We start from the raw sequence: 16,757 nt of genomic DNA, 5'->3' as shown, positions 1-16,757 counted from the left end.
CTACTGCTCGTATACCTGGCCGACTCTCGCTAGCCCTAGGATTGCTCTGTGTCTTGCCCGTACCATACCTGTTTGCCGTTGTTTGACCCTGCCTGTTTATTGACTGTTTATAAATAAAAGCTTGCACTTGGATCCGCACGTCTCACGTCTTGTTCGCCCCGTTACAAACAGTCTGTGGTGTTGAAATTATGACGAAACTTGCAAACACGCAGATAGTACAGCAGTGACGTCACAACCTTCAAAATTCTGCTTTAAAACAGAGGGAACTACTAAAACACTGTCATAGATCTCTGATATACTGGGTTGCATGTCATGCTGCTACTGAGAAATATAGACAAACAAGGTAGGGATCTTTCTTATATTTGTAATACTGTGGAGATACTGCAAAAAAAAAGAAAGAAAGATGTTTACACTTGATAAAAATGCAAGTTTACATGTTTACAAAAAAGTAGCTTCCAATAAATCGAAATGCACAATGTACAATAAAAACTGCAGGGGTTATGAAGTTACAATTAGAACTTAAGACAAAGTAAAATTTAAAGAGCATGTTGTATTATTTCTCAGAAAACATGACTTCATATCTTCATATCTATTATATTTTGGATCTTACATAAATCTATTTTGATTTAAGGACGTTTAGAAATTTGGGTTACACTTTACAACAAAGTTCCATAAGTTATTGTTAGTTAAAGTAAATAACATGAACAAACAATATATTACAGTATTTAATAATCTTTGTTAATGTTAGTTTATGAAAATACAGTCGTTCATTGTTAGTACATTTTAATTCACAATGCACATGCAACCATGGTCCCCCTGAGAAGTGGAACGAGACGCTGTGTCTGAGTTCCCATTCGAAGAGGAAATAATGTTAACAAGCACAACTTTTGATTTTAATAATGTATTAGTAAATGTTGAAGATTAATAAATGCTGTTGAAGTATTGTTCATTCTTAGTTCATGTTAACTATAAAGTCATTAACCAATGAACCTTTTTGTAAAGTGTTACCGAAACTTGTATAAGTTAACAAGATAAAAATATTTTATATTTGTATTAGAAAACAAGATAAAAATACAGAAGATGATGTTAATTTTTAGAAATTCATGCATGCATTGCGCTGACTTAAGAATTTAAGGCTTTCTGCTTTGATTAAGACCTTTTTAGTTTATTGAAAGGTGAAATAAGACTTTTTAAGACCCGCAGAAACCCTGTATAATTATCAGTTATGGTAACAAATTGGTCTTTTTGTTGACTTTCAAGCATAATTTTCTCACTTTCCTGAATCTATAATAGCTTTCCCAAATCATTAGACAATTAGACAAGTGGACATATCAAAATGTTAAAGAATAGTGTTTTTAAACAAAAAATGTGTCTTACAGGGGAAGATCAAGGCACTGTTTGAGACAACCAATCAAGATTGAGAAATAAGGAAGTCTATTTTAAGGTCTTGTACACGCCTCATTATCTCCCTTCGAAACCATTGCAGACTTCTGTTATTTACAGAGTTCACACTGCAAGTAAAGGGTGAAAACATAAAAATGAGGCAAAGTTCTGCAGTTCTCTTCGTTTTGAACTGTTGTTTCCTCACAAACCTGACCGATGGCTTTTCTTTTGGTAACTGCACCATTTATTTCCCTTATGAATATTCTGGGCATCTGAAGGTGCTGTGCAACAGGATGGGCTACAGGAAAACACCTTCACCGTTACCCCACAACACTGTCAATCTGGATATTTCCTACAATGCCATCCATCGGATCTTCGAAGGGGATTTCATTAGACTTTCAAATCTGATAATTTTAAACATATCTCACAACAGGATTTATGAAATAGACGCCAATGCATTGAGTGACCTAACAAACCTGGAAGAGCTCAACCTGTCCCACAATAAAATCAAAATGGTGACCACAAAACTGCTCAACGGTCTTGCTAATCTGATTTATTTAAGACTCGACTCGAATTACATAGAGACGATTGAAAACCAGTCGCTTGCGACACTTTCGAATTTGAGGCTCGTAAACTTCACCAGTAACAAGTTGAAGCACATTTCCAAACTCCATCCTCTTCTTCAAGTACCACATCTGGAGGAACTTTATTTGGGAAAGAACGGCTTCAGAGTTTTCAACTCAAGCGACATCCCATCGGCATTCTTTGGTTTGAAAAAGCTGGATCTGTCGATGAATCCCTTGACAGTGTTCAAGATGGCAGAAAACATCTTTCCTGGTCTTGAGTACTTGGACTTGTCAACCAGTTTCCAGACTGATACTTCCGATTGGTTTATTCTAGACAAGGCGTTCCTGAACACAGTTAAGACTCTCAACCTCAGTAGGAATCACATTGAAGAGAACCAGCTAGGTTATATAATGCAGAATTTCCCTTCTGTGACCTGGATGGCACTGGATGGTCTGAAGGGGTTCAAGGTGGAGACGTTTTTACAGAAGGCATGTTCTCCCAGTCTGAGGGCTCTCCACTTGGAGAACAACCAACTTGCTGTACTTACTGATAGCATGTTTAGACCGTGTGCACTTTTGAATGAGTTGCACCTGAGAAACAACAGAGTATCGAGAATCTATAAGTCGTCATTCGAACACCTAGCCAACTTGACGGAGTTACGAATACAAAAGAACCTTCTGACGCAACTGAACGGCACTCTTCAGGTTCTCCCCAACTTACAGGTCCTCGATCTTCATCTCAACAGCATTGAAAGCCTTGACTGCTCTGATTTTGCGAATCTGACGCAGTTAAGGCAACTCTATTTGCACAAGAACCAAATTGTGACAATCAATGCATGTGTATTTAAGGATTTAGGAAATCTCGAAGAGCTCATTTTGAGCAGTAATCGTATGTTAACGGTCAGGGACACCTTTAGATACGGCCCCCAAAACATACAATACCTGGATTTGAATAACAATAAGTTGAGTGCCATCCAAAAACACTCTTTTAAAACTCTGGATTCCCTTCGGACCTTGCATCTCTCAGATAGCCAAATATTAAATATCTATCCATATGCTTTTGCAGGACTGATAAATTTAGCAGAGTTGCATCTTGCATCTAACAAAATCACAGACAGAACTCTAGGAAACCATGCTGTGTTCGCTGGTACACCTAACCTACAGAGTGTAGATCTGAGTGGCAACTACATCTCATACCAGACTCAAGAGGAGCTAAAAAGTCCACCATTCATCTTGTTATCTGAACTGAGAGTTTTGAAGATTAACAGTCAACGTCGAGGCTTAAACAACATTCCTTCAAACCTCCTGAAAGGTCTCAAAAACTTGCAAGTCTTTTTTGCTGGGAACCTTAATGTTAAGAATTTACATGTGGACACATTTAATTGCACTCCCAAGCTTACTTACTTAGATTTGACAAGTAATAATTTCGAGAACAGGAATGCCTTGACGTCCAGGCTTTTCCAGCCAATATCAGGCCTAAATAAGATTACGATGGGTCGGACTCACCTTAAGTCTTTGGACTTCTTAGTCGACGCAAATCTCTCCAATTTGACGATCCTACGGGCCAGTACGAATGACCTTCAGTTTATAAACAAAACCTTCATCCAATCGCTTTCTCAACTCAAAGTGCTTGACTTGCAAAACAACAGCTTCACGTGCGACTGCAGTAACGCTTGGTTCATCGACTGGGCTGTCAAGAACAATAAAACGCAGGTGCTTTACCTGAACAGGTACGAATGTCGCTATCCCCTTTCTTTAAGCGGAAAGAGTCTGGCGGCCTTCAACACTGAATCCTGCAATGTGAATTACGACTTCATCTGCTTTGTTTACAGCTCTTCCATTGTCATTCTCACTCTAGTCGTTTCATTTATCTACCACTTCCTAAAATGGCAACTGGTCTATGCATACTACCTATTTTTAGCTTTCCTCAATGACAAAAAGAGGAAACAAAACTCAAATAATCTGGATTTCCAATATGATGCATTCATTTCGTACAATGTTCAAGAGGAGCCATGGGTTCTGGAAGAACTTGTGCCCAAACTTGAGGATCAACACGGCTTGAGATTGTGCCTTCATCACCGAGACTTCCAGCCAGGAAAGACCATTATCGATAACATCATTGACGCAATATACAACAGCCGCAAAACCGTCTGCCTGATCACGCACAACTACCTGAAGAGCGTTTGGTGTTCGCATGAGATCCAGTTAGCCAGCTTCAGACTTTTTGATGAACAGAAAGATGTTTTGGTTTTAGTTTTTCTCGAGGATATTCCCACGCACCAGCTTTCGCCGTATTACCGAATGCGGAAGCTGGTGAAGAAGCGGACGTATCTACGGCGCCCCAAACTTGGAGAAGATACTCGAGCGTTCTGGCAGAAACTCAAAATGGCCATTGAATCTAAAGAGAACATGGAGGACAGACAGATCCTTTCGGGAAAGGACGAAGATCATATTTAAAGATCAGTGTAGTGTGATTGTATTGTGTTGTGTCGCTAAAGTTCTATTGAGTTGGAAAATAATATACCCCTACACCAAACCCAACCCTAAATCTACCCAATATTGTTAACAAATGCAAAAGTGATATAAAACACATTTGTTGATGCAGCCATGCTATTTTAACTTCCTTATGTGGATTTGAGTTGTTTTGTCAAACCATAGTTTCACGAGATTCGTACCGGAGCTCTTCATCAATCAAGTGCAACACCTTATCATGTGAGCTACCAAACAAATCTACTGAATTAGAAAACTAATGCATATGAAGCAGTATATGTGACGACAACATTCAAAAGTATCAGTTTTCAAATTGCGCAGGATGTAAAGATTTTTCATAACATAATATTCTGCAAGTAATTGTGTAAACATTAGGCTTTATTAATCACAAATCTGTACCTGCAAATCATACCTTGTTAGAAAAGGGTGGTGGCGCAGTGGATAAGACACATGCCTTTGGTGTGAGAGACCCGGGTTCGAATCCACTGTGAGACACCAATGTGTCCCTGAGCAAGACACTTAACCCCTAGTTGCTCCAGAGGCGTGCGACCTCTGACATATATAGCAATTGTAAGTCGCTTTGGATAAAAGCGTCAGCTAAATGAATAAATGTAAAAGGAATAAAAGTTGTCAGTGTTTCACTGCCTATTGTATTCATTTCAACTGGAAACAGCAATGATTCGTACAAATAGGTATGTTTTTTGCAGAAATGTATATAGAGGCACGTATCTCCAATGAGCCTAGGTAGCAGATACCAGTTCCCATTCTAACTATTCTCTCCAATCAATGCTGGTCTGTTGAACTATTAAATACTATGACCTGGTTTCACAGACAGCCTTAGACTAAGCCAGGATTAGGCCATAGTTCAATTAGGACATTTAAGTAATTTTTATAAACGTGCCTTAAACAAATACATTACTGGTGTGCATCTTAAGACAAAACAAAGGCACTGATATATTTTAAGATCATTCAGTGCAAGTTTCTTTTAGTTGAAACAGCTCAGACTTACATTTATAGGCTCAAACCTCGTCTGTGAAACCGGGGGTGTTAGTGTCAAATTTGTGGTTGCACAATATATCAAAACTGATATTGTGATATGGTTGGTTTAATGCAATAATCAAATCGCGTGTGCGCTGCTGGTTTCACAATGAAGATTGCCCTCACAATATAATGTTTCGGCATCTAAGAGTGGCTTGGTTAATTTACTGTGAATCGAGGCACTCTGAGATGCTGAAACACTGTTATCATGAGTTGTATACGTGTAAAAGAAAAATCACTCTGAAAACGGCAGTGCATACATTTATTTGTCGCAAACTGCCAAAATAAATAGTTGATGGTTTAACATTTAAAAAGGAAGAAATTCATATGTAAATATTAGTATTGTAATTTTACAGCTGTCAAAAATAAAATAATTTTTATTAAATACTAATTGTTTATATTTTACTCTGGAAAAGTATTATTGCAATATATTTCTTATTTTTTATTTAATATTAATCACAGTAAAACACAATATTAATTTATAGTGAAAAGAGTGGAAATGTGACCTATGAAAACTGTAAAGTGGAAAGAGTTTTTAAAACCGTTTACTGAAAGAGGTCTGAGTTGGTTAAAGTATACTTTTCAAAAAATATTTATCAACTTTCCCATATTATTTTTGTTTTCTATGCAGATGCACTCCACAGCAAAATCATTGCAATTTTTTGATATAAATTGGAATTTAAAATGCTACTTTTAAATGCAATTAAATAACCCCAAGTTTGCTGCAGTTTTGTAGGGCTGCACAATTTTATATATAATCATAAAAATAATAATAATAATAATAAAACAACAACAATTAGTATTAGTATTATTAAAAACAGTAGTAATAGTAGTGCTACAAAGTAAAAATATTAAATGCAATTAAAAATAAAAATGCAATTAAAGAACCCCAAGTTTGCTGTAGTTTTTGTATCAACCATTTATTGATTTGATCCAGTTGTGGCCTAGTGGATAGAGCGTTGGACTTGTAACCCGAAGGTTGTGGGTTTGAGTCTCAGGTCCGGCAGGGATTATAGGTGGGAGGAGTGAATAACCAACACTCTTTCCACCCTCAATACCACGACTGAGGTGAGACCCTTGTGCAAGGCACCAAACCCCCAACTGCTCCCCGGGCGCCACAGCATTGGCTGCCCACTGCTCCGGGTGTATGTTCACTACCATGTGTACACTTGGATGGGTTAAATGCAGAGCACAAATTCTGAATATGGGTCACCATACTCGGCCACACACCCTTTAAACAAAATCTTGACTACTGATGTGCTCTTTGATGGGCAACGCTGCAATACCAATCAAAATTTAATCGCCTTCATCCTTGAGCTGGGGTGTGCTCCAAATATTACAGACCGACATACATATATCTTTAGTGAATGATGGTTCGGTCTGTGGCGTTCTCTTGGAGAAGACGAGCATCTGAATGAAATTTCCAATGAGAATCAGACAGCTGGTACCGCTGGTCTCAAAGGCTCTTACACTTTAAATATACATCTAGAAAATCAAGGGCATGTGAAATGACCACCTTGAGTATAAACCATAAAGTATTTATAAGTGGCTCCAGGTTTTAAATCGATCTAAAGACTGTGTGTGATCATGTTCACGAGTGGAATATCACCAGCAGCTTCTTCCTCTCATCATCATCAGTGTGTATCAGAAGTGGTCTTGTTTAATTACTCTCTATTCTAGTGACCTTTTGACCTTTGAAGACACATGGGACACGCATACAGCTGGGAGCTCGGCTCCTGCCAGATACTGTTGGCAACCTCTGGGCTCTCCGCTTGAGATCCAGCAAGTTATCAATCATTTCTCTCTGCAGTCCCTGCCAGGACGTCCTGCGCAAACACACTAATGCTAAAATGCAATGACCTTCCACTGATTGCATCATTCTTCTGCAAATACAGTGTTCAAAGGTCTGAGATGACTAGAGGAAATGCTTTTATTTTAGCACAAATATTTTAATTTCAAATTACATTATCAGCATAATAATTTTAGTGTAATGTTGAACCAAAATGTAATGCAAAATGCAAAAGTATTTTTTTGTTTTTTTAATAGTTTTTATGTCTATATGGTCTTTTTATTTCAGTTTTAGTTTTTTTTTAAATAAATTAAGTGTTGCATTGGCAACAGGTTTTTGTATATTTTATTTTACTTCAATTAACGATAATTTTATTTAAATTAATGTTTTTTCTTGATTTTTGTTTTAGTTTAGTTGACTATAATAACCCTGCGTTAAACCGTCAAGCTTTTCTTTTGGCGGAAAGCTACAGGGAGCCCTTAAAGTCACTAGGCAGAAATTTAATAACTAGAATTTGGTTACGCTATTGGGTGTTGATTTATGTCTTATTTAGATATTTTCCTTTGTTGTGTGTGTTTTTTTTTTACTAATCAAATCACTAGAAATTGAAAATCTGATAATTTAGGCCAGAGTGCCCCTTGTGGCAATGCTGAGAATACAATACACACTTGACAAAATATCCATAATAAAATTCAACAAATTCTAGTCACTTAATTTCTGGCTAGCAATAAATTAAAACAACATAAACATATACCCAAGCAAAGAGTTCTTAGCAGAAAAGAGGCACTGCTAAGTTGTCGTGAGTGTTTTCAAGGGGTTTCCAAAAGTGTTCAGGCCCAAAGACTCGTACCACAGTAAATATAGATGTACAACTGCACTTCGGACTCAAGGCAAGGTCGTCCCTCTCTGGCTCCCTAAAATAAACAGCACCATACTCTTCTCTGCTCTCGTTCCACAGCTTTCATCTGAAGCCAGTGACAGGCTGAGCATGATGGGTAATTCTTCGGTCAGCTGTCGACATTAGGGTGCAAACACCCTCCTCCCCGAGAACACACACATACTGCGCGCTTCACCAACCGTAAATCTCAGAACCAAACCAACCACTCGTCACATCCATGCAAATGATTATTAATAAAACATCACAAATGATATGGTCAAAGGTAATGATGTTTCTCCAAGGCCTTCATTGATATGTCACTTAATTTGACAACTGTCAAAGTTTTGAGATTTTTGAGAATTAGAAACTCAAAAGACTGTATCTTACTGTAGTGCTATACCAGACCCTTACAAAAAATGTTATTGTAGTAAAACTGTAGTAACCATGTTTTTTTGGCTTATTGATTACCCTTTGTATAGCCACAGTTTTACTACAAATACCATGGTTAAACTATAGTTAGTGTAGCCAAACCATGCTTAATTTGTGGTCACCATGGTTTAACTATAGTAACCTTGTTTTGTTTTTTTGTAGTAAAATGTTTCATTTTCATAAGGGTAGTACAGTAAAGTGCCAGATGATAATACCATGGTACTGAGATGAATGTGCTATAGTCTTTTCATGGTACACTGATGGTATGAGATTGCAAAAAAATACCAAAAGTACCATAGTGGGTTTTTTGTGTGTGTGTGTGTGTGTGTATGTGTGTGTGTATGTGTGTGTGTGTGGGGGGGGGGGGGGGGGGGGGGTTGTACCATAGTATTCTTGGAAACCAATACAAGACCATGGCATTATTTTCAGTACCACAGTATTACCATCTGAAACCACAACTTTACCATGAGAATTTAAAAGAATACCATGCTAACAGATAGATAGATAGATAGATAGATAGATAGATAGATAGACAGACAGACAGACAGACAGACAGACAGACAGACAGACAGACAGACAGATAGATAGATAGATAGATAGATAGATAGATAGATAGATAGATAGATAGATAGATAGATAGATAGATAGATACTGTTTCAAAGTAACTGTTTCACGAGGAATAAGTTTAAGACAACGAAGAATACTTTAATAACCGAATATACACGAGCTCTCTACCTTTAATACTTATTCCGAGTCCTCCAACTTCTTGTTTGGTGACTCTGACGGTTCGTTTGACGTTCGTGATGGTGTCCGGTACCGGAGAGGCGCAGAGGTTCGCCGGATCGCCGTTAACAGCCCCACCGGCCGCGGGCTCCTCGGTGGTGTCTCCGGGGCTCACGGTGAACGAGTCCTCGCTGAGAGTGGCGAGCACACGGATCCAGTGGTGAACGGTAACGCGGAGCTCCAGCAGTCCGCTCTTCACGGGCTTCACTGCGGCCGCCATGATCAACACATTCCTGGGATACCAGCGGAGCAGAGTCCCAACTCAACTTATCCCCTCCTCCTCACCAACCAAACCCCTCTACGTCTCTCTACCACACTCTCTCTCTCTATTTCTCTACCTCTCTCTCTACCTCTCTCTACCACACTCTCTCTCTCTATCTCTCTACCTCTCTCTCTACCTCTCTCTACCACACTCTCTCTCTCTCTATCTCTCTACCTCTCTCTCTACCTCTCTCTACCACACTCTCTCTCTCTATCTCTCTACCTCTCTCTACCACACTCTCTCTCTCTATCTCTCTACCTCTCTCTCTACCTCTCTCTACCACACTCTCTCACTCTATCTCTCTACCTCTCTCTACCACACTCTCTCTCTCTATCTCTCTACCTCTCTCTACCACACTCTCTATCTCTATCTCTCTCTCTACCTCTCTCCACCACACAATTCAATTAAATTCAAGTGTGCTTTATTGGCATGACAAAAACTATACATTGGTATTGCCAAAGCAATTACAGCTGGGATGCTTACAAATAGTGCATATATGTATTAACAGAAAGAAAAAGAATAATAATAATTGTAATAATAATAATGTATAAAAGTATTTAGCATGTAGTACAAAATTAATTACTAATGTAAGTATATAAACTAGAAATAAAAATAAAATAAGATAAGGGATTAGACAGATTTACGGAGGCAAAATATCCATCTAAATAATATAATAGAGTAATATGGTTTAATATAATGTAGATGTGCTGGAAACATCAGATCAGGGCAGATTGAGTGTTTTCTCTTCTATGGTGACAGGCAGACAAACACACAGCAGTTCTTGTGTTCTCCTAACAGATAGGGTAGTTTCTCCTGGTTTGAAAGAGGTTTAAATGTCGGATGGATCTGCTGTATTTGATCAGAGAACACTGTCTGTATATCTGTGTATTTGGAGCATTCTGTTAGGAAGTGCAGTTCTGTTTCCGTCTGATTCAGATCACAGTGTGAACACAATCTCTGCTCCGGGGGCAGCCCGTCTCTATCATCAGCTTGTGTCCGCTGAGTCTGTATCTGGTCAATGTGCTTCTCAGCTTCTTATCTGACACTGTGTACAGATACTCTGCCATACTGTACTCTCTCTTTAGGGCCGAATAGCATTGCATTTTACTCTGTTGTTGTGTTTGGATTTGCCAATGAGTGATGTAACTCTGTTTGATTTCTGCAGTAATCTGATTGATTCTGATGTTGTGATTCAGAGCATCAGATGATAGTGAAGCATCAGGACTGAAGCTCTGGATCAGCTGAGGGAAGGGCTTGCTTTCTTTGCTCATCTCTTGGTATTGCAGGGCTTTATAATGATATGATTGGGGGTCACTGAGTTTCAGATGTTTACAGAATTGAATTGCTCTTTTTTGTATCTTTATGATTAGAGTATATTTGCCTAATTCTGCCCTGCATGCGTTATTTGTTGTGTGCCGGCGGTGCACGTGTAATATAGTTTTACAGAGTTCTGCATGCAGGGTCTCCATTGGATGTTTTTCCCATTTGGTGAGATCTTGATTTGTCAGTGGACCCCACACCTCACTGCCATAGAGGGCAATGGGCTCAATTACTGATTCTAATATTTTCAGCCAAATTCTAATAGGGATTTCTATAGGACATTGTCGTTTTATGGCATAGAAGGCCCTGCGCTTTATCTCTCAGTTCTGTCACAGTATGGTTAAAGTTTCCTGTGGAAGTGATTGTCAAACCCAGGGTTGTAGTGTGATGTGTGTGTTATCTGGTTAGTGCCTAATGTAAATGTGTGTTGTGTTCCCTGGAATCTGGATCTTTTCTGAAATATAATAGTTTTGGTTTTCTTCAGGTTGACTGTCAGGGCCCAGGTGTGGCAGTATTGCTCTACCACACTCTCTCTCTCTATCTCTCTACCTCTCTCTCTACCTCTCTCTACCACACTATCTCTCTCTATCTCTCTACCTCTCTCTCTACCTCTCTCTACCACACTCTCTCTCTCTATCTCTCTACCTCTCTCTCTACCTCTCTCTACCACACTATCTCTCTCTATCTCTCTACCTCTCTCTCTACCTCTCTCTACCACACTATCTCTCTCTATCTCTCTACCTCTCTCTCTACCTCTCTCGTTTTCAGATTTCAGTACTTTTATTGTCATGCATATTGCAATACTGCCAAAGCATCAGTGCACACAGAAACAGAGGCTTAAAAAAGGAAAGAAAAATAAAATTATAATAAAAAATAAATCAAATAAAATTGCCAGAATTTTTATAATATTTTTAATTTTAACACTTTTAATAATATATATTTTTTTTTATTAAAACAAATTTTTGTATTCAGAACATGGTTTGTTTATTTATTTATTATTCTTGGTAAATCTTTTATACGTAAATGTAAATTTGTAAGTAAGAATTCTCTATGGTCAGTTTTTGGTAGACTATAATTCTTATGTCTTTACATTTACATGTAGTCATTTAGCAGATGCTTTTATCCAAAGAGCCTCACAAATGAGGACAATAGAAGCAATCAAAATATCAACAAAAGAGCAATGATATGCAAGTGCTATGCTAGTTGCTATATATATGATCTGCTAGTCTTTGATAGGATAAAATCTAAAAACTTAAAAAAGTCAAAAAAAAAATTTTTTTATTGCTTTTGATTTTTTACTTTATTAAAATAATAAACATTAATAAAATAATAAATAAACACAATAAATATAAATGTATTATTATAATTATTTAATAAATTGTATTAAAACCACATAAAACAAAGCACTTTATAGCACATTATTGGTGTACCATAGATGACTTTCATATATCAAAGTACCGTGGTCTTTCTCTTCGATGCCATAACTGTGTTATTTTGACATAACATTTATTTATAGTACATTTCTATCATTTTGTAAGGGTATTATTTTTATCTCCAGAACTCAAACAAGCTCTTCATCTGAAAGTCATTTTCAGACGGCTGCTGATGTAGTGAAAGAATCTCATGTTTGCACTGACGGCACAGTGTGAAGCTATTCAAACTAATTACCAAAGAGAGACTCTAATTAGTCTCTTTATATGTGGAAAGGTTTGGATGTTCCTCAACAAACGCTGATCCAGACATCATGCTCCTCACTGACCTACATACCAGCTCACAATGAACTATACAGACACTGAGCTCTGAACTTTCTTCTGCTATTCAACGCCACTTTACCATTTTGAGTGTATTTTTCATTTAAAAAAAAAAAAAAGATTAATTTCTCAGCTCATTCACTCCTGCGCTCCAGTATTTTGAACTCTAATGTGGTGATGTCTACTTAAGATTCAGTTCAAGGATGAATGTTTTAAACCAGCTAACCTCACAAAACATCTCAGATTTCATCATATGCATTGATAACACTTACTGATATCTGTGCAAAATATACTGATATTTTGTTTTACAAAAGACCAACAAAATAGAAAGTAATACTGAAGGCACATGAAAACCCTATGAACTGAATAGGCTATAATTCCTAAAATTCTATGAATCAAAATTCTCACATTATTTACTTGTTTGTTTAAGTCTGATTCCATCTGATACCATTTTTTCGTAAGAGTGGATGAGCTGTAATGAAGAATCTGAGCGATTCTACACACAATAGCTTTGACTTTGTCTTCCTCTAGTGGTGGAATCATTCTTCAACCGCTCTGATACAAGAGAACACATCATAATCATAATCATAATCGACCATAATAAACATAATTTCCTCTTAACCGCATGCCTAATACTAGTGTGAAACTAAAACAAGTGAATTGTTTGTGCTGAATCCTGAATAGACCCTCCTATACTGCAAAAAAATGCTTTCTTAATTTTTTTTTGTCTTGTTTTCAGCCAAAATATCTAGAAATTCTTAAATCAGGACAGATTTTCTATAGAAATAAAACTTGTTTTGTTTTCAGTAAAAAAACTTATAACATGCAAAATAATCTGCCAATGGGGTAAGCTAAATAATTTGATTTCAAACAGAAAACAATACCCCATTGGCAGATTATTGAGCTTGTTTCAAGCTTGACATGTTTTTGACAAGAAGTTTTACTTGTCTAGAAAATCCTTGTCTAGATATTTTGGCTGGAAACAAGATAAAAAATCTAAGTAAGAAAAGCTTTTTTTTTTTTTGCAGTGTATGCAGATATTTGACATGTTACAAAGTCAGATATTTACATATTCATCAATGAACTAATTGCTGTTGTCCTTTTTTTAAAGCAGCAGAACTGGATTTTGTTTTGTTTGTATTTTTGAAACAATATTTTCCTGTTTAACACTGTAAAGCTGCTTGGACACAATCTGTATTGTACACTGCTGTATAAATAGGCGACAGGACAAAGTTCAGCAATTTAATTTTTAAAGTTTTCTTGTTTTCATGAATCTTTTAAAAAATAATATTGGCAACAGTAAAAGACGAGGAAATTGAATTCATACTGTTTGTATCACTCTGTGTTCGTTGCAGAGTATTATTAGTGGGGATTTTACAGTGATTCTTTCTGCAGTTACATAATTGTACCAGTAGATGGCGACAAGTAACAGTATAATAAGTGAATATTGAGTCATTTATTCAATCGATTCGTTCCACAGCACTGAAACATAATCGAGCAAAACTATTTACAGCGACTCTTTCTGCAGTTACATCAGATGGCGACAAGGGAATGTATTATATGTGAATTTTGAGTGAATAAATGCTACGGGACGCGCAATGGATCTGTTTGTCTTAGACCTTAAAATGGTATTTTGCCTCATTTTTATTTAGAAGTATATATCTGTCGTTTTTCTTCTTTTATTTGCAAGATAAGGCAAATGTTCTGCATCTGTTCTTGTTGGTTAGACCAGTTAATTTTAGTGGTCTATATTATTTTAGTATTTCGTGTGTGTTTTATTATATTATATTATATTATTTAAATAAGCAAAGAGACCCTTATGAAAGTATGGTTATATGTGTGTTTGTGTGTGAGTGCGTTTGGGCGTGTTATAACAATATTTGCATATTTTGGTTTGGGTGTTTTTTACCATTATATCATCTGCTCTCATAATCCTTATGTCTCCTTGGGGTCTCAGACCTGTGTATGTCTGTCTCTATACCTTTGCTTTGTCTTTGTGTGTGTGTGTGTGTGTGTGTGTGTGTGTGTGTGTGCACATGTTTATGTGGTTTATGAGGACACAAATGTGTATAATGACATGGGTATGACAGAGGTATTACAATATGAAGGTGGTTTATGAGGACACTGCCTATGTCCCCGTAATTCAAAAGGCTTACTTAATGGTGTTTTTTTGAAAATCTAAAAATGCACAAAGTCTCCTGTGAGGGCTAAGTTTAGGTGTAGGGTTGGTGTAGGGCAATAGCACACACAGTTTGTTCAGTATAAAAACCATTACGCCTATGGAGAGTCCCCATAAACCACAAAAACCAACATGTGTGTGTGTGTGTGTGTGTGCAGTTAAATTGTAGATGTGTTTTTTTATGATTGATGCTGTATGTATGTTTGTATACACACACAGTATAGGCACAGTTTCAGCATTATTCTGCAGTATGATTCTTAAATCAGTTGTTTGTTCATGTTAGTTCACTATTACTTTTAATTGTGTGCTAAAAATGTATTAATAAAAATAGTAAAAAAAAAAAAAATCATATTTGACTAATATTAATAATACTGTAGAAGTAAATATAATAAAAAATATTAAATATAAATATTAGATGAAAACGTAATGTAAACAAAATGTATCAATGTTCCCTTGGGAACTAACTGAAATAACTTTAAGTTGAAGGATTATTAAATTGAAAAATTGAAATAAATGAAAACCAAAGCTAATACTAAAATAAAAAAAAGTTAAACTTATATACTAATAAAAAACTAATAAAAATGAAAAAAGCACACAGCAAACTTCCTAAAAATGTAACTAAAATGTAAATGAAAACTGAAAACACAAGATAAAAGCAATTAAAGCTATATTAGTATATAAATAATGCTTGTGTTTGTACAGTGAAATTTAAAACTTTAACCACAACTTTATTTTCTATTTTCGTCATGTACAAGCAGCCCACCACAAACAGTCTGTGTGTTTGCCTGACAAAAAAAATAAAAAAAAATGAAATGTAAATGAATGTATTTGTGCTTTATGTCTGCAGATGATCAGCCGTCACTATTGTCCATCTGCTCACATATAATCTTACTGTCCTGAAGTGGTGTGTGTGTGTGTGTGTGTGTGTGTGTGTGTGGAGATGTCTTTACCCTGGAGGGTTAACCAGGCGTCTGCCTGCTGACCTTTCTAACCCCGGCCGTTTGAGTGGACCTCAGGAGAACAGCAGGTACACAATCACAAGCACAGGAGCAGAACAGCAGAGGGACAGACGTGTGTGTGTGTGTCGCTCGGTCATTCTCAAGCTGTTGCATTGTGAAAGACCTGCTAATGCACTAAATAGACCAGTGACAAAGACACACACACACACACGCCGCGCGCTGGCACGAGTCACATCGGCTGGGTGACTTCTGCCATTCGGACTAACGCATTTCTGTCTTTGTTGACGTAACACACGATGTTTAATTTGCCCGTTACAAATTATCATCACAAAGGCCTGCTGAGTGACACATATGATGTATTCATAGGCCACACACTTATTACTTCGTCTGTCTGCAGCAACGTCTCCGTTTGAGTCTTTTCTCTTAACTATCATCACTTATCAGCTAGTGCTTTGGTGATTTTTGGTGGTCAGTTCTTCTTAAATTCACACAGGTTTAAAGAATCGCATCCACATGATCCACAAACAAACACAATACTGACTGTCTTTGAGTTCAGCATCTATTATTCTAGCATTTCAAACCGTACAAACCAGTTATTATCATTAAATAACACCAATATATAAATAAAATGTATTTAACCAATAATTAAATAAATAAAAATGTTAAATATATTAAACTGTATTATAACTATATAATATACCATTGAATATGTTTTTGTTGTTTACAAATTGCTATAGTAAAACTATATGTGTGTTTATAAAAATACATTAAAACTAAAAATTGTTACTTGAAATAAAAGAAATATTAGCTAAAATAAAAGAATATATATACGTCATGTATATACGCCAAGCCAACATTTCTAAATTTAAAATTTTCAATTTTCGTTTAACTTGAAGTAATACATAAAACAAACAAACAAACAAACAAAATT

At 36.6% G+C, this 16,757-nt stretch overlaps 2 protein-coding genes across 3 annotated transcripts in view; one reads left to right on the top strand and one right to left on the bottom strand.

Annotated features, from left to right (window-relative positions):
- LOC306844741 (alpha-1-syntrophin-like) overlaps positions 1–9,665 on the bottom strand; it is a 32,261-nt gene extending 22,596 nt beyond the window's left edge. The window contains exon 1 of one of the 2 annotated variants that reach the window (XM_079377104.1): positions 9,308–9,665. In XM_079377104.1, coding sequence (XP_079233230.1) covers positions 9,308–9,575 — 268 coding nt within the window. In that variant the 5' untranslated portion in view covers positions 9,576–9,665. The remainder of the gene's footprint in view (positions 1–9,307) is intronic. The other variant, XM_079377105.1, reaches the window with a different exon arrangement.
- On the top strand, positions 282–5,078 carry LOC306844740 (uncharacterized protein). The gene is made up of 2 exons (XM_079377103.1): positions 282–343; positions 1,380–5,078. The coding sequence occupies exon 2, from the start codon at positions 1,539–1,541 to the stop codon at positions 4,404–4,406; it is 2,868 nt and encodes a 955-aa protein (XP_079233229.1). The 5' UTR covers positions 282–343; positions 1,380–1,538; the 3' UTR covers positions 4,407–5,078.
- Positions 9,666–16,757: the final 7,092 nt, after the last annotated feature.

The sequence above is a fragment of the Barbus barbus genome (assembly GCF_936440315.1).
Source record: "Barbus barbus genome assembly, chromosome: 25".
NCBI lineage: Eukaryota > Metazoa > Chordata > Actinopteri > Cypriniformes > Cyprinidae > Barbus > Barbus barbus.
The sequence above is the reverse complement of the archived record's forward strand: the minus strand, read 5'-3'. Positions and strand labels throughout refer to the sequence as shown.

What these genes read in the sequence shown, in the direction of transcription:
- LOC306844740 (XM_079377103.1), top strand. Translation starts at nt 1,539, where the DNA reads ATGAGGCAAAGTTCTGCAGTTCTCTTCGTTTTGAACTGTTGTTTCCTC.